Source organism: Bicyclus anynana, chromosome Z (assembly GCF_947172395.1).
Source record: "Bicyclus anynana chromosome Z, ilBicAnyn1.1, whole genome shotgun sequence".
Lineage (NCBI taxonomy): Eukaryota > Metazoa > Arthropoda > Insecta > Lepidoptera > Nymphalidae > Bicyclus > Bicyclus anynana.
The window spans coordinates 1,955,170-1,974,139 of NC_069110.1; the positions used below are offsets into that span (position 1 = coordinate 1,955,170).

Below are 18,970 nucleotides of genomic sequence, written 5' to 3' on the forward strand. Positions count from 1 at the left end.
TTCAGATCTATTTCCGAGGTGATATGTGCGCTATAACCCTTATCCGCAAGAGTATGATTACTAGATCGAGTCATTTGAGATAAATATACTACCGCCATACAATTATGTAGTTGAAAGGAAATCATGAGTTGTGAAGAGTAATCATCTCCTAGGCTGTATGTTATCAAGAGTTAATGTAATTTTTAACTGACTTTAAAATGGAAGGAAATTCTTTTCGATGTTCTCGTAATCTATTACAGGTTTTCTAAGAAATGCAATCGGTTGTATTTAATTTATTCAATTACTTTGAGTATTATATTTCATCATCATCATTTTTTTTGTTTAGTAGGTAGCACAATAACTGTAGTGCCACTCCAAATACACCACCAGAAAGAGTTTTTGAACTTGGTTGAGAAACTTCAGAAGGACTCGACATGAGCCGTGTCCTATGTCAGCCACTGACGATCAAGTAAGCTCACATGGCTGCAGCACTATCAGCTTGACATGATCATGCCAATCGCGACCAATACAAGATCAGTTTTATCGGACATTTTATTTCGATTAGCGCTGCAGGCATGTGGGCTAATCGGATGGTGCGTGGCTAGCACTAGCGTGAACTGTTTCACATTAGTAGATCCCGACAAATAAGTTGAACCAAAATGAAAAAAAAAAACCTTACATTAAAGACTAGCTGAATCTCGTGACCACCAACCAAACTACCTATAAATAGGGTTCCACAAATTGTTTCCAAATGATAGCCAAATCCAGTCAGTAGTTCTTGCATGAAAAAGTTCATACCATCATTAAAATCAGATTAACCATGTTTTTTTTCGGGTTAAATGTTAATCCAGGTTAAAATCCATCGTCTTTCCAGATTTCAGCTATACCGGATTAGTAGTCCTGACGTTAAAGAGTAACAAACATCCAAACATTGATCCATACAAACTTTCTCGTTTATAAAATTAATAGGATGCCGATTAATTGAAAATTTCGTACACGTTGCTATATTTTCTCGTGGCACCTCTTACATCAACGAACACCCGAAAATGATTTACTGCGCATAGTTCAAGTTACAGGCCGCGTACTATACTGTCGTGTCTCCGACGTGTTCCAGACCAATATACTTGATTTATAAACACTTAATACTCGTAACATCCGTGTGCATCGGCTGTTAGTTTTAAGTCAAAGATAAGAGTGAACTGTCGTGTTCGAGGTGTACATATTTCATATTTATGTTTCAGACGAAAAGTACACGGAGATAAACACATATAAACTCTCTCTTACTCGTCTAGGGTTGTGCTGCTTGCATGGCTCGTGAAGACTTAGTTTACATGCAATTTTCAATTGTCAATATTTTTAGAGACTCTACCATCACTTCGGAAGGAAACTCAAATAATTAATAATAATTTATTAATGCATAAAATTATTAATTCTAGTGAATAGAAAACCGAACTAATTATCTCCAAGCATGTTTGTCATTAAAAAAAATGTCCACGTGTCTCAAACTGTGAAGGAAAACAACGAGAGGTAACATGCACACTAGAGAATTTTCTTAATTTTCTGTGTGTGTGAATCTGCCAATCCGCATTGGGCCAGTGTGGTGGGCTATTGGCCTAACCCCTCTCATTCTGAGAGGAGACTCGAGCTCAGCGGTGAGCCGAATATGGGTTGATATTGATGATGATATTTTTCATTAAATAATATCATGTATAATAAGCTGGTTGTAATTTTATGCATGGTACATTTTTTTTTAAATTTAAATATTACCATTTCCCCCCAATTATATGAAATCCCTCCAAAAACTATGTTACGACATAGTATAACGGGCGCAGTTGATACACATGTCTTCTCGGCATTTACTGTTGAGTTATCGATGCTTCAACTTTTTCAAACTTATGCAGTTTCAGTCCCAATACTGTCTTAGTAATCTGGCAATGTCTATAGAGTACACCCAACCCTATGAAGGATATTATTGTACTTTTAATTCAGGCGGCTTGCCAGAGAAGACAACCGAACGTGTGCCGAGTGAGTTTGTCCACAGTGTTGGTTGTTTTTTTTTTTCTGAGTGCCGTAAGCTCCTTAATGGCACCTCAGCGGCACCGCCGGGGATGGGACCCGAATGCAGAAGCAGAGTAGGTGGGCCGAATGCCTTTTTAATGGCGTCTCCTCTGAGACTCGGACCTCGGCATTATCGGTTGTTTGGGAAGGGTTTTGGCCTGAGTGTATCAGTCCAGGCGCCTCCGAGATCGGGAGTTGACCACGTCTGTGTGACGTCACATATCGGGGACCTCGTCTTCGTGTTGGTTGTTGTGTTTGTCAATATTTAGATTACAATTCTCATAAAAGGTTCGCGCCATCGATTACCGTAATCACGCCGAGCTGATTAGATATGGCAGCCACGCGGAGGCTTTGCAAAGTACTATAACATTATTACTTCTATTATAAAATATTAATATTGATAATCGTAAAAAAACATTTGTCTTACTAAAACAGGCTGTTTTAGTTATATCTATATTGGCTATGGAAAGAGATCAATTAGAATCTATGGTAAGTAGTGTAACAAAATAGTTTCTACCACCCAATACAAAGCCGAGTACAAAGCCTACACATACGAGTATGTCACTGCCCTTTTTTTTAACTGTTTCATGATTATTATTATTATGTCATGAAAACCTCTTTTTTTACCCGACTATTTTGACGGCCTCCGTGGCGCAGTTATATGCGCGGTGGATTTACATAACGGAGATTTTCTTATTTGATCCAGGTCTGGCTGGTAGGACACTTCGGCCGTGGCTAGTTACCACACTACAGTTTCTTCATGTAAAGCTAAAGTAACAGTAAAAATAGTAAATAGTAAAGAAGACTTTATTTTTCAGTGAATAAGACCATCACTTTGATTTAAACTTTAACTGTTACTTGCGACGAAGAAACTGGCCGTTAGACTGCATCATCACTTACCATCAGGTGAGGTTGTAGTCAACGGCTAACTTGGTAAAGAATTAAAAGACTACGGCGAAGCCAAAAGGAAGGGTAATGATTTACTTGAAGGGTAGGGCGCAGCACCTAAGCTACTGAACCGATTTTATTGAATGAGGTATCAAAAGATTCGTAATAACATAAACTGAGACATAAGCTATATAAATTTTATAAAAAAATATATATGTGAATTTAAACCTCAGATTCTAACGTCGAAAAAAAAATTATCTGTGATAACCGTCACTTGTTTCTTTAACACTTTTGAAACATCATTTTTATTACACTAAGTAAATATATATACTTAACACTTTGGCGTTTGTTTGTAATCTTACTTGATGTTAATAATAGCATTATCTAATGTTGAAAATGGTACATATGATTTGATACTCTAGGTACAGAAAATGGGGAGACCGGCAATATCGGATTTGTAATGATGTTTCTTAGCTAGTCATGTATTGTCATTAGAAGTCAGAGCGTGTGCAAAATTTCATCCAAAGAAGTGGGTCAAATTAAGATTCCAAGATTTTTTTACGTAGGTAGGTACATAGTCACAAGTGAAGCTATTAAAAGCGTGTTAAAAATAGGATAGGCATTTGGGTTTTTAAAACTCATGCTCTACCGCCATTAAGGTCAAACGACGCCAGCATGTCCAGCCGCTCCCTAATACGATCGAAATTCGAACAAGACAACGCCATGCCGATTCGCCCTATCACGCGATTCCTTACTAAGAACAAGAAATCATGGTGAACACTTTACTAGCCTTTTTTCTTTTTTTTTGTCATGGGGGGATCTCTTTCTGAGATACTCGTCTTACTGGGGGAGAGGACGGGTTTTGTGGGACTTACCACTAAAACCCCCTCACGCGGATTCTTTTGTAGATATGTAAAAGATAAATAATCCACCATGTATGTTTTTATTAGCATATTAGGCGGCGATTTTGATGAAATCTCCCAGGTGATTTGAATTTTTTTGACACTTCCAACACATAAGTTATAAGTAGCCTCAATAGCTTAGCGGTAAAAAAGCCGAACTCATTATCAAAAGTTGGTGGTACGGTCTATGCCCGCTGGACTATTAAGATACTGGTCATATCTAAAAGATAATTATGTTAAATATCATTTTAGAAAAAAGGATTCAAAAATATGGTCTTAAATTGTTCATAATCGTTCTACTAGACTGAAAAAAAATTATCATATTTTTTAAGACATGAGAACATGACATTTTAATTTTAAGATATTTTTTTGACAATACGAGCGAGAATGCTATCGGCCATAATGGTCTGTATTTTATAGTTTCATGACCTCACGTAGACACTAAACCTTAACCAAAAACTAACCTTTAGTGTTTGTCAAAATTATTCGTATTAGTACATCAAGTAACATTGTGACGTCACTAAATGCACGACAGCGTTTTTAGCGTTTGGAAAAATTTATAAAACACGTAATTATTAAATTAAGTTTTTATGAAATCCTAAACATTTATTAATTAATATCGATATATTTCGGATCGTTATTCTATGTACTACACGAAATTAATAATGCTTTAATATGAGTCAACTGCCCTAGGGCTAACCTGAATATTAACTTATACAAAATCTTGACAAAATACATAAACGTTCCTCTGATCTCCCTGTATCATTTGGTGAAAATGCAGAAAAAACTATTCAGTAAGATTTGAGTTTATCGCAAACAATATTCATACAATTTCATTATCAAGGGATCATCCTATATCAAGGGTTCATACTTGTGGAGGTAGTTGACCAAATTAGAAGCATCTGCTCAGCATATAAAAAACACAATGGGTAGGTAAATAGCAATTGCAGAGAATAGGTATTGTAATTTCAATTACATAAGCTTGCATGAAGGCGAAATCATTTGGTATTTGAAATGTGACCAAAGAAAACAATAGGTAGGTAATTACATGAAAGTAGGTTGTAAACACACGCTGTATATCAAATAACAGTTGCCGCGTAGGGAAGGTTTTTCGGCGAGTTAAGCTCAGAGATTTTATACTATTAGATATGTCACCAACATGTTGAAACTGAAGCGAACAAAGTGTCTTAATTTCATATATTAGCATCATAGGCGTATAAAGCGGATGGGCCACCCTAGAATTCTGGGCTACCGATTTAAAATTCTGTGATGGACGCCTACGTACAAAATATACAAAGAAGAATCAATAAAATCAGTCCGTTTCAGAGGCCAGCGTCCACAAACTTTGTAAACGACATTTCTATAATGAGTGTCGACTCTGTTCAGCTGGATGTCAGGGGCTGGCCCCTTAAGGTGGGCCTGGGCCAACCCTAGGTAATAATCCTAGTTACGCCAATGATTAGCATAGCAAACAACGAAAGTTATTTACACAAAAAATATCTAAATGTAAAAACTATAATATAAATATATATTGTGAGTCAACACAAAAGTATGCATGTGTGCGCTCAGTTGAGTAGTTAAATTCGCATCACTTTTTGCGGTGATTATGTAGGCACGTAACATATCTATAGTATAAAGTATCGTTGGTTAAGGCCTAAAAAAGTAAGTTACTCGATTTGTGTTTAAAGTTAATAAAAGATAGATACTCAATAATAAAATAGAGTAAGGAATGCAGAGGTTAAATACTTTAAATTAATTATTTCGAAGCCAACAATACTCTTCAGGCCGAAACAGCAAAGCTGCTTGACAGCAGAAATAGTAGATATAAGCTAAGTAACAAATAAACCATTTACTACGAAAACCATTCAATATTTTCGTATGTGGAATTTAATATCTTCATTAATGAAGCCTTGTGCGAGCACGTAGGTAGAAGAAAAGAGTTTTGTTCGTTGAAGTCTTTTCTATCCGAACAACAGACACCTGATATCGCTTATTTCATTGACTAATAATGGCTTTGTTGCCAAATGGACCTATTATCTTCTTCTTAGATCAGATTTTAGCTAGTGTTGTAAAAATCATGGTAGTTGGTGTTGGACTTTGACTATTTTAGCATCTTTTAACCGAGATCCCACATCATTGATTTCCAAAAAATTTGAAATTCAATGATTGGGGCGGACATCATTGATTTTCAAATTTTTTGGAAATTATTGGTATCCTTATTATGCAACCTTGTTGCTAATTCAGTCTAGGCTTGACGTATTCTATCATGTTATTCAAGGATTTTTCTATGGACTCGTTGAATATAACATTTGACCAAGCCCCGAAGCTCAGAGTCTAGACAGCTGAATAAATCAGTTTGTAAAGGATCGAGCGGCGTCGGCGCCGACAACAAGCGATCGCGACCCTTTCAAGTTTCGCTTCTAGCGTTCACTTACTCGTATATGTATGTTCGTTAGCTAGGGTTGTCATCCCATTAGTATTATAAACACGAAAGTTTGTATGTATGTTTGTTACTCTTACAAAAACTACATATTGGTTTCGATTTGATAAAGTATGGTTGGAATTCTAACATTGAAAATAACTTATTTATTTCATAAGATCAACAGAACTGTATTTATTATACGTCTGCAAATATAGAGGCGAAAAACGACAATGTCCATTGGAATAAAAATAGATTCTATTGATACGTGTAATTGTTGTGTTATATATTATATTATACAATAGACAACCATTGAAAGAAGTTTCGTAACGCGCTAGCGTGCGTAATTATGTGCAACAGTTCGCAGAACATGCAAGGAACGTGTCTTAATATGTGCCCTATATGTGTATTATAATAGGTGTTAAATGTCATATGTTTGTAATTACAAGTATCTTTTGACCGGAGCTCAGTAATACTGATTCAGAAATGAACTTGGCGATAATAGTACCCGGACGAGATTTATCACAAAAAACGTTACTACTACCGATCCTAACTCATTTTATAAATGCGAATGTGAGTTTGTTTATTCTTGTATTATTTTATTACGCTTTTAAACCCGAACCACTAAACTGGTTTTAAATAAATTAAAAAACTTGTGGATAGCTAAATTATCAGCGAATGACAAAAACTATATTATTCGAGCATAGGAACGGTAACTACGGGTGTAACTTTAGCGTCGCTACTAGTGGAATAGAGCGTTAAAATAATCGCGACAGCCCTGCCCGCGAACGCGCTATCTTCGCTGCCGCTATGAGGGCGTTGCAGTGGTGTGCGTGCGGGGTTCGGGCGCGGGTAGAGGGGCGATGGAAATTTCCATAGCGAGGCGAGTGCGGAGTGCGGTGAATTGAGAATTCGTTGAAGCGACGCGACCCGCTGCGAAGTGCGCTTGCACAGACCGCCTCAGCGTATCGCTCGCACTTCGCGCCGACGCAGGTAGCTATCGCCTTAACGCCCAGCTCTCGCCGATGCACACTAAATTGACTGCGATCTCACCATACAACGTCACCCAGGTCCGACAAAATACTCTCTATATACAGAGAGTATTTTGTCGGACCTGGGTGACGTTGTCGCATGGGTTCGTCGGCTTTTCGCGGATGATAGCAAAATAAATAAATCATTATATAATCATGATGAACTTCCGCAAAGTAGCGACTGCTTCTATCCAATGCGATCTCACCTGTTGAGTCTAAGTTAGTAGCGGGCTTATTTGGAAGAGTAACTTCAATGTTCAGTTTTCGACTTTAATTATCACCATTACGTACCAGACGTCAGAAGTGCTTCTAAAGTAAGCCTAATTGAAACAAATAAATTTTGACTTTGACTTTTTTTTTTATTCTTTTACAAGTTAGCCCTCGGCTACAATCTCACCTGATAGTGATGATGCAATCTAAGATGGAAGGAACGCTAAATCGCTTGGCGGTACGTCTTTGTCGGTAGGGTGGTAACTAGCCACGGCCGAAGCCTCCCACCAGCCAAACTTTGAGGTACAAGTGTTTACGACTTCTGGCGGTTTCTATACGGCATCATATTATCGAAACGTTAAATCTTTTGGCTGCACGTCTTCGCTATAGTCTATTATACGTATTATATTATACGTCTATAAAATGGTAAAAAGAAAATTTGAGAATAACAACTATTTTTTGGCTCCTTCCCTACAGGCAATGTGAGGATTAATTTTTTATCGTCTATCCCATGTGGGGTATCTTTTTCGATATTTTTGTGCTTTACGTAAGGGATTAAAGTGCAAATTTAATCTGCGGAACCCTACACTGCGATGGTCCGACACGCACTTGACCAGTTTTTGTTAAGTAAACCTTTTCGTGAATTGCTCTGTTTCTCTGCAATATATCTACTCTATACTAAGAATTACCATACAATCTCTTACTTTACATAATTTTATGTACTTGTATAATGACTACAAGAAATGCATTGAACTTATTATGAATGTGTAACTAATTTTTCAATAGTACATTACTGTCGAGGCCGATAATCATGCCATCCATGGTCAAGGTGCTGACCGATTTCTTAGTAAAAAAAACCGACCAAGTGCGTGTCAGGCCACGCGCAGTGTAAGGTTCCGTAGATTAAGTTAGGACTTTAATAATGCACAAAAATACCGTTAACCCTCGTCCTCCAAATTCATTCTCACTTAGCATGTAGGAAAGTTATTGACAACTTTATCTTTTTATCAACGGAATTGGTGTGCAATTTTCTATTTCCAATTACGGTTTTTAGGGTGGTCGACTCTTTAAATAGTAATTGCTACTTAGCTGTTAGGTATAGTTCTTCTTATAATTCAATTATATATCCTATTATCATGATTTTTATCACGTGTCCATGAACAACCGTTTAGCTGGTAGAGGATAGGGACACTCGAGTCTAACAAAAATTGGTAGTTAAAAGCTTAATATTTTACAAACGGATATATATATCAAAAAATATTGGTAAAAGACCCCGCATATTTTTAAAGACCTAGCCCACACTAAGAAAGAAACGAGTAAAAAAAGTTCATTCCCACTTTACTATTAAAAACATATTTTTCAAGATTTTATTTTACGATTTGTTCACATTTTTAATGTACATACTCCTGATAATTTGTAAAGTCTCTGTGCTCAACCGCGGATGGACGGATGGACAGACAGACGGACAGATAGACAGACATGGCGAAATTAAAAGGGTTCCTTGTGGACTACGGAACCTTAAAAATCATCGGTCCTAACATATTAACATCTAAAACGGAGGGGGATTCCTTTTTCAAACAGAATTATTTCGTAAATAAATTATCAAATTCTACAAGTTCAATTTTAAGTTTTTGGCTTTAATTATCACCATTAAATCATGACACACTCACAAACTTCGGAAAACCAAAATATCGAGTTTGCGAGTAGTCGAGCAGGTGAGACAAATAGCATGTTATTTAAAAAAATTGAACAACAACAACTGTTTTGTATTCCATTTTTATAGCAAGTCAAATTTATGTACCTATACATGATCTATTTCCAATTTTAAAGTCAAAGTGGAATTTCAATACTCTGGTAAGTTTCCGCGCGAGACACGCATTTGACACGTGTACTTATTACCGATGAATGTAAAAAACGTAGAGATTTATCTTTATGTCATTACGGCTCACTGCTGAGCTCGAGTCTCCTCTCAGAATGAGAGGGATTATCTTTATGGCATGCTGTGAAATATTGAGCTTTCCTGTAATTTGATAATCCTCCATTCTCAGTCTAGTTTTAGGAAACCCCCAACTTCGTAACTAAGCTGATTAAAAAGTAAAACTAACCGACGCGTCCATGCTAGAAGCAGAAACAATATATGAATTGAAGTTTCCACCTACTTATCATTATTTTAAAATAAACAAATGCCCTAAGTAACTGTTTTGTTTCCTTGTTAACAATCCTTTCGCGTTTTATTGTTTAATCTTTTACACTGTAATAGATTATTTCTGTGAGCTTGCTTTTGACTGGAAGTTTAATCTTATGAGAGGCATGCCGATTTTTTTTATCATTTGTCATTTAAATATAATAGCGGCAGCCCAGCGGTACAGCTTTAGTTCCCGTTCACTTGAAAATATTACGATAAAAGTTACTATACACACTCTACTCGATAATAACGCCCCTTTTCATTAAAAAAATAAGATCAGATATTTGGTTTGGGCGTAAAATACGCTTTCATCACTTACAAATAAACCCAGTTTAGTATTTGTAAAATTTCTAGCGTCCGCGACTTCGTCCGCGTGGAGTTTTGTTATTCACAAATTCTTCAGGAACCATGAATTTTTCCCACATAAAAAGTAGCCTATGTGTTAATCCAGACTATAGTCTATCTCTACTTCAAATTTCAGGTGATTCGGTTCAATAGTCGCGGCGTGAATCAGTAACAAAAATCTCGGGAAATCATAATTTTTTTCGGGACAAAGAGTAGCCTATTTGTTAATCCAGAGTAAAATCTATTTCCATTCCAAACTTCAGTCAAATCGGTTCAGTAGTAGTATTAAAGAGTAACAAACATAACTAAACATACAAACTTTTGCGTTTATAATATTAGTAGGATAAGTAGGTACAGTACAAAATTCAGTTATAATGATTGTACAACATCAAAGTTTCATAGAACGCTCGTGGCAATGTTAACAAGAAATGACAAGCGGTAACCCTGCTTCGATAAAACATACCTAAGCTTGAATTATTTTCTTGGTAAATAATAAAATTCTTGTAATTAGGTATATACCTGATTGCAATGAAATAGCGAGTGTAATTATGTTTAAATCATTTTAGTTATGTCAGTAACTCAGAAGAGAGAATTAATAAATCTGAGTCAAGTATTGAATGAATTAATAATTTATGTTGCAGGTCTGACGTAGACATGTGTTTTCTGTGACGTAGATAAGTATATCTGGGGAACCGAAAAAGGGAGTTGGGGATCTACTAGGCAATAAAAATAACCTTTCATATATTCATACTGATAATACATAAAAGTACCTCCGCCAAATATGGGCCCCCGATAGTGGTGGATATCCTTAGGACAGGGTTTCTCAAAGTGGGGTACGCGAACACCTAGGGGTTTGCTATTTGACGGCAGGGGGTTCGCGACAAGATTTACGTAATGGTGGCTTTATAACTGATACCGAGTCAGAATTAAGGTTAAAATTGTCCAAAATTACTCCTAACATTGAATCCATTCGCTACAAGAAACAAGCACACTCATCACATTAATATTACAAAGACATTTCTTACTTTATGTGTTACCTTTTGTTCAAATAAAAACCTTATTTTCTTCAACAGTCAAATTTATTTTTCAGTGATATCACCTGATGTTAAGTGACCATGCATCGGTACGATGGCAGACAGTTTTCTTACAATAGACTATTATTTATTCAAACGACGTCCGAATTATTGAAACAGGACTTGAATTTACAAATGGGGTGTTATATGAGTGGCATGTATGTCTGTGTCATCGTTGTTTCTACACAGATCATCCTACTGTAATGGCTCGAATCGTCTATTGGCTGGAATTGCTTATCGTTAGCCACGACCGAAGCCTACCGGTGTAAACCTAAGACGTTTTATTAAATATTAAATTATTTATTTAAATTACTTTGCTCATAGAGAACATTAAAAAGTAGATCCAAAATAAAATATTTTTATTATGCGAGAAAGTAGCGGGAATTTGGGATAATACCTTTATCCCAATTGATCAAGGATTATTGGAAAAATCTTTATAAGAGCGATTATATAAGGGGAAAAATATAAAAACGATAAAAACTTCAGGGCGATTTGTAATAAATCTCAGAAAAATAAGATCTGAAATTCCTAGTAAGAATTGTACATTTTTAGGGTTCCGTAGTCAACATACATATTTTTGCCATGTCTTTTTGTCCATCTATCAGTGGTTTACCTCTGAGACTATTACCTTATACTAGAAAGCTGTAATTTAGCATTTACGGAACCCTACACTGTTCGTGGCCTGATACGTACTTGGCCGGTTTTTATTAATATTAACGTGATTTACGGGTATGGTCCGTAGTATACATATATTTAATATTTACCTACATTACAGTAAGCGGTAACTACGTCACATGTTTGTACTATTGTTTAGTTTAACAATAATAATTGGTAATTACACATACGACCTACCTACCTACGAGTATAAGGAATAAGTATCTGCGAGTACTGTTGTGTTTTTCCCTAATCATGAACGAATACGAGTACCTACTTCGATAGCTTAGTATAATTTTATTAATTACCCACTGCGCCACGGCCGCGTGGCGCAGTGGGTAGTGACCCTGCTTTCTGCATCCACGGCCGTGGGTTCGATTCCCACAACTGGAAAATATTTGTGTGATGAACATGAGTGTTTTCCAGTGTCTGTGTGTATTTATACATTATATAAGTATTTATATGTAGTATATAATTGTATATTAATATTATAATATCAACTATCTTAGCACCCATAACACAAGCTACTCTGTATGCTTACTTTGGGGCTAGATAGTGATGTGTATTGTTTAAGTATATTTATTTATTTATTTATTATTTATTTATTTGTTTCGAATTAATTTCCTAACATTCCGTGTCAATTGTTGGCTGTAATAGGCTAGTTGACACTTTCTTTTTAAATAGTCACAAATACTAATTATATAATATTTGACTAGTTTGGAAAAATATTTTTCATATTGTTTTTTTTTTGATTACATGAAAATTTAAGGTTTTAAATATGTTTTTGACAATACGAGCCAGAACGCCTGTCGGCCATGATGGTCTATATTTGAACTGTTTCATGACGTCAATAAAACATATCCCTTACAAACGGAGCGTTTCACAAAAATATTAGTAAGCAAACAATAAATATATTAGTAAGTAAATAAATATGTAAACGAACCAGGAATTGAACCCATGATTACACTACAAAACCACTGGATAAAAGAGGGGGTTTAAATTATAGCCTATTAAACACAAATAATGTGGGTTTGAATTGGTAAAATAGTTTAGTAGATCCAAAGAAAATACCCCGCAAACTCTCTCTCTTTAAAATATTAATAATATATAAATGTTAATTATATTTTGTATATTACATTGCATCATATAGACTTAGGTTAGGTAACTGTTTGTCAACATAATTGTTTTTTTCTGATTGTACGGAATTTGCGGAATATATATTCTGTGATTGTTTGCAAACAATTTTCAAAATGGCGTCGTCGGTTATGAGGAAACATTAATGTTTCAGCTGCTGATTGAATTACAGCGCAAGAATGAATAATAGTTTATAATTTTCCGATGACATGCAATTAAGTTTTGTACACTTAACAAGTACGCATTACGACCGATATAGGTGGTAATTGATGAATAGACACTGTTACACTAATATCAAAAATGAGAACAACTATTGAACTAATAAAAGCTACTTGATAACCCGGAAAGCCCACGCGGGATTTGTAAAAACCATAACTTCAAACGAACGGTGGAGAGGGCGTCGGTAGTGTAGTAATAAAGGAATTTTAATGATTTTATGTAAATTACAATAATGCATGATTTTTGAAAGAGTTGCTGTTGAGTTCATTGGCGGCTATTTACAGCATACCTGCCTGCCTAATCGGTGGTAAAGTTACTTATCACTACATACAGGAAAACCGGACATTTGAAAAATGCTTGTAAACTAAGCCTAGGTACTTGAATAATTAAATGAATTTTAATAATAATAATAATTTAATTCAGCCAAAAAAACATAAAATATTTAGGAGAAAACATGAGACTTAATACTAACTTAATACTAAGGCTTCGGCTGAATGGGGCGCTGCCTCAGCTCTATGCTACAGCTAAATAACTGTAGCGCTGATTTTCAGGCATGACCGCAGGGTGAGCTCACTCATTTTGAATTTCAATTCGGGAAATAAATCTTAATATATAAATGCAAAAGGTCATTCATCACGAAATCTCGAAAACCGCTGGACGTATAGATGAAAAGTAGCAGGGAGATGGTCTATAGTTAGTATGTATCCGCTAAGAACGAATTTTGCGATAAGGCCAGATTAAAGAGGGTATAAGGGAGGATGAAGTCGCGGGCGACTGCTAGTAACATAATAAAATGACGAAAATCATGAAATATTACGCAATCGTAAGAGTAAAACAAGTACCTATAAGTTTATTATCCCTATGAGGCGGAACTTAAAGTAAGCCGTCCGGATGATGATGATGAAGGCTTCATGTGAACTCTCTAAATAAAATAATCCAGCAAATTGTCTTTGAAACCTCAGAGAAATCAATGAGCAAATAAACCATGAATCCTCCTCTTCCAATCGATAATAAAACCGTAGGCTTTCATGGTATATTTAGATGCTAAGAACATTTGAAAGAGCCATTGTATTCTTGAGTATTGCTCTAAATAATTACGTCACTACAGTATGAATAAGCAATATTTTGTACGTGATACCATTTATGGGAAAGTATATTTTGTTGTACATGTGACATTATATAATTTTCGGATGTCACTTTTCACGCTTTTCCCGTGTCCATTAAGGAATTTAGTGATGACGTGTGTAATAGAAAGGTAACTCACAAAATGTTTTATCTTTACATTAACATATTATCTTCGAAATGCGAGAGTGACAAATTTTTTTTTTTAATCACTCCTATACAAATTATAAAATAAAGAGAATTCTGGATTAACCATTTAGTGAAGACGTGTGTAATAGACAGGTAACACAGAAAATGTTTTATCTTTACATTAACATATTATCTTCGAAATGCGAGAGTGACAATTTTTTTTTTTTAATCACTCCTATACAAATTATCAAATAAAGACAATTCTGGATTAACCATTTAGTGAAGACGTGTGTAATAGACAGGTTACTCACAAAATGTTTTATCTTTACATTAACATATTATCTTCAAAATGCGAGAGTGACAATTTTTTTATTCACTCTTATACAGATTTGAAAACAAAGACAATCAGGATTAACCATTAGAAACATGCAAAATCTCTAAACAAGCGATGGAAGTTTTCCACTTCAAATTCCTCAAAATAGATGACACTCGAGGCGGACCTATCGTTTGACAACTGCGCTATGCAAAACTTCATATCTTTATGTATATCTGTACATAAGAACACATACATACATACAAATAAATAAAACTGTCTTTTTGTAAAATAAAAGAAGGTAAAGGTTTTAAAGTTATAAGGGGGTAATCTCTAGATCTACTGAACCGATTTTCTTTCATCTGGATTTAACCGTCTGCTAATATACTATGAAATTTATTAAATAAAAGAAATATTTGATTTTTTGTTTGTATTGAATAAGTTTAGAAACTACTGGATCGATTTGAAATAATAATTCATCATTAAAATCCTATTCGTAATTATTCCTGCCGAACATAGGCCATGAAAAATATAAAATATAGTATTCCCACGGGAAAGGGAACTACACGACTAAAACCGCATGCCGCAGATAGTATATAATAAAGCACACACAGTCGCTATTCAAAGTTTCTCTTCGCGCAAGGTTTAAGTTTGAATGCTAATTCGGTCACATTTTACCTGCGCGTTCACTTTTACTAACAATGGGGCTTAGCAACCCCATGTAGTTCAAACTGGGACCCTTCGTTAATGTACGAGTAGTTAGGTTTAGTTTAGGTTAAAGATTGTAACAAAAAATATATATCCACTAGCTGTCGCCGCGGGGTTTCACTCGTGTGTTTCCCGTTCCCGTATGAATACGGGGATAATATATAGCCTTCCTCGATAAATGGGCTATCTAACACTAGCTACCAGTAGTTCCTGAGATTAGCGCATTCAATCAAACAAACAAACAAACTCTTCAGCTTTATAATATTAGTATAGATAGTGATTTATGGTGTAAGTTTATCTACAAATAACTAGAAAAGTTAAAACAATGGAAATTAATTACGAGTAGGACGCGTAACAATACGTTGATATGTATAATATTATTTATGGGTATGTCTGTGATTTCAAAATAACTTTCTTCTCAAGCGCATATAGTTATTTACGCGGTAACAAAACGCAAACAAGCTTTTTTAAGAATTTGGCTGTATATGTGTCTGTTTGTCAGGAATTATCTTTGGAACAGCTGGACCGATATTTATAGTGCTTTTATTGAAAGATACAGGAGGCTATAGAACAATACAAAACGGAAAAAATCATGGTTCCCGCGGGATTTGTAAAAATCTTAATATAACGCGTACGACGTAGCGGGCGGCCATAAGTATTACAGAAAAGTTTATTTTACTTTCATTCTTACGTCTTCTATTAAGATTAATAAATAGTGATTAAGTTTTATTAAAATATTAATAATACATAATAGTTATGTTAATCGCGTTGATATATTATCATGAATCATAAGAATACATATGCATTTCCATTATAATATAGCCGTTAGCGTTAACGTAAGGAGACGTTAAGTTAACGTTTGAAACTAAATGCCAACACCCGCGTAGTTCACACATTTTTGACTCCAATACAGTTGGTTTCCAAAATGTAAAATCTTATACAATATCACGATTCACGTAAAAAAACAAAATCAAAATTGAAATTCATTAATTTCAAGTAGGCTTAGTTTACAAGCACTTTTGAAACGTCAAGTTTGACAATTTGTTATGACTCTACCACTAGTTCGAAAGTTAGGTTCGGCCAAGAAGAGCCGTAAATAAAATCAACAGCTCAATGTAACCTAAGAATGTAACGTAAGAAGTCCTAGTGCGTTTATTTTCAAATAGGTATCAATATCGTGCCACGTAAAAAGAGCGCTGACGGTTTTGCTAAAAATTTGATACAAAATGTATGTATACTACACAGCATACCTGTTCAAATATAGACAAGCTTCAATCAATACAAATAATAAGTCACAATCAGACTTTTCATTTTTCCTATGACCAATCTACTGCTGCTAAGTTTAGCAACTTGTTGTATGCAAAACAGTATCTACAATCTCCGTAACTGGAAAACGTTTATCTGATGATCATGATTTTCAGTGTTTCAAGTGTTTATGTACATTTCTATTATATGTATTTAAGTAAAGTATACTACAAAACTGCTTATCAGTAATAATATTAGTACTTTTGGCGCAAGCTTGTTTTAGGGCTACATTGTTGTGTAGTATTTTTCAAGTGTATAATAAAAATAATGTAATGTATTATTTATGTGAGCCGTGATAGCCCAGTGGATATGACCTCTGCCTCCGATTCTGGAGGGTGTGGGTTCGAATCCGGTCCGGGGCGTGCACCTCTAACTCTTTAGTTGTGTGCATTTTAATAAATTCAAATATCACGTGTCTCAAACGGTGAAGGAAAACATCGTGAGGAAATCTGTATACCAGAGATTTTTCTTAATTCTTAGCTTGTGTGAAGTGAGCCAATCCGCACTGGGCCAGCGTGGTGGACTATTGGCCTAACCCCTCTCACTCTAAGAGGAGACTCGAGCTCTGCAGTGAGCCGAATATGGGTAGATAATTAATGTTTATGTTAGACAAGTGCATTTCTATGTTAAGTTCAAGTGCGCGCGATATAAGTGTGACGCTGCTACATTGTCTGAATTGTGATGTATTTATTGTCATTACTTATTGCTGCTATCTGCCGTTTTTACATTAAGTATATTTTTTATTGCACGAAATAAATATTCATGGAGTATGGACTATATTCGCACTCGTTCGCATGTATTAATTAAACGGTGCGTATGTTTATTAAAGCCATCGTTCTGTTTATGTGACACGATTTATATCTGTAAGTTTTCTTTTTGTAGGACTTAATTATACATTCAATGGGTTCTTTTTGGTTGTAGGTGTAAATAATATAAATTAAATCGCAAAGCATTGTTTTTCTGTAAATTGAACTGTCAAGATTATCTAAAAGGAATGTTAGCTATTCTGAAAATAAGTAGGTAGGTACTTCTATAGGTAATGAGTTAGGTATTTCCTTGTTAGGTCTGAAATAAGTTGTTTTACAAAGTCAACGTTATCACGACTGGTACCTAGGTATATTACATTATCACGAAAATTGTTGTTAAGTTTATCAATTCTCGTAATATTCGTACATTAATCGAAACAATAAGAAAACACTTAAAATATTTACAGACAGTTTAATCGCACAGCACCTGAAATTCAGTCGATACACGGAAAATACATGAAAAAAATTCGCAAAGAAAACCTGAAAAAAATAGCAGAAGAAAACACGTCGGAAATCACTTTTTTGTTTGGATATTGTTTGAATGTTTGTTTCTATAATGAATAATATAAAATTAAGACCAAAATTTTCATTCAACGTTAGAAATAAAACCAAAATAACTCACCTTAAACACCGCCGGCGCCAGTGGTATGGCCGCTTGGTTGTGGAGTTGTTTTTTCGACATTTTCCGATCTTCCCCAGTCCACGTCTAAAGAAATTAATACACAAAACGTATGCAAAATGTATAAAATTTTCTCTATATTTAATTCAGCAAATCCGTCGCTGAAAGCGTGTTAAGACGTCAAATGCTCCGAACACGCGCTACTGAATCAACCAATAAATTTCCGTTGGCCGTCTTGGTGAATTTTTTTGACCGCCGTATGACTAATAGTTTACAGCTCTTTTAGTTCGCGACATAAAGTTCGTACGACCGCGTGTACGTGTTTCCACTGTTGCGGTCAAGTCGGCAATGAAGTAACGTAGGTAACAGTACAGTGAGGCGCTCGGTGGGACGCTTCGAATAGTTTTCGTTTCGTCGAGGCGGCCGAGGAGAGCCGAGGTGATGGCGCCGAGGCAACCAGTGACGCCATCTTGGAACCAGCGTCGAGGATTGCAAGGACGTCGACGGTGTGACGTCACTACCTCAATTGGCAAGCGCAAGTTTGAAGCTGAATTGTTTTGTAAGTTTCAGAATGAGAATTATTAGTTCGACGCACGGATTCACTAGTTGTTGATCCGCGGTTTTCCACGCTACAAATGTTTATGGCGGATACATTGTTAATCACCGTAATGTTGTTTGTAATGTAGAGACTACGATCAAAAAGGCTTATACAATAGGTAATAAGGTAGGTAAATGAATACCGAAAAAGTTGCTTACATTGTTTTTTGAAAAAAATGTTCAATTTATGAATGTTTATTTCATTAATAACTATATTATGTATCTAGTTTTTCCTGATAGTTTCTAAAATATTTGTCTTCGGTAGTAGTTACTG

General features: G+C 35.4%; 1 protein-coding gene across 3 annotated transcripts in view; it reads right to left on the reverse strand.

Annotated features, from left to right (window-relative positions):
- The window catches only part of LOC112045530 (proton-coupled amino acid transporter-like protein pathetic), a 65,342-nt gene extending 46,873 nt beyond the window's left edge, over positions 1-18,469 (reverse strand). The window contains exon 1 of one of the 3 annotated variants that reach the window (XM_024081743.2): positions 18,103-18,469. In XM_024081743.2, the coding sequence (XP_023937511.1) occupies positions 18,103-18,162 (60 nt within the window). In that variant the 5' untranslated portion in view covers positions 18,163-18,469. The remainder of the gene's footprint in view (positions 1-18,102) is intronic. The other 2 variants (XM_052890859.1, XM_052890860.1) reach the window with 2 other exon arrangements.
- Between the last annotated feature and the right edge of the window lie 501 nt (positions 18,470-18,970).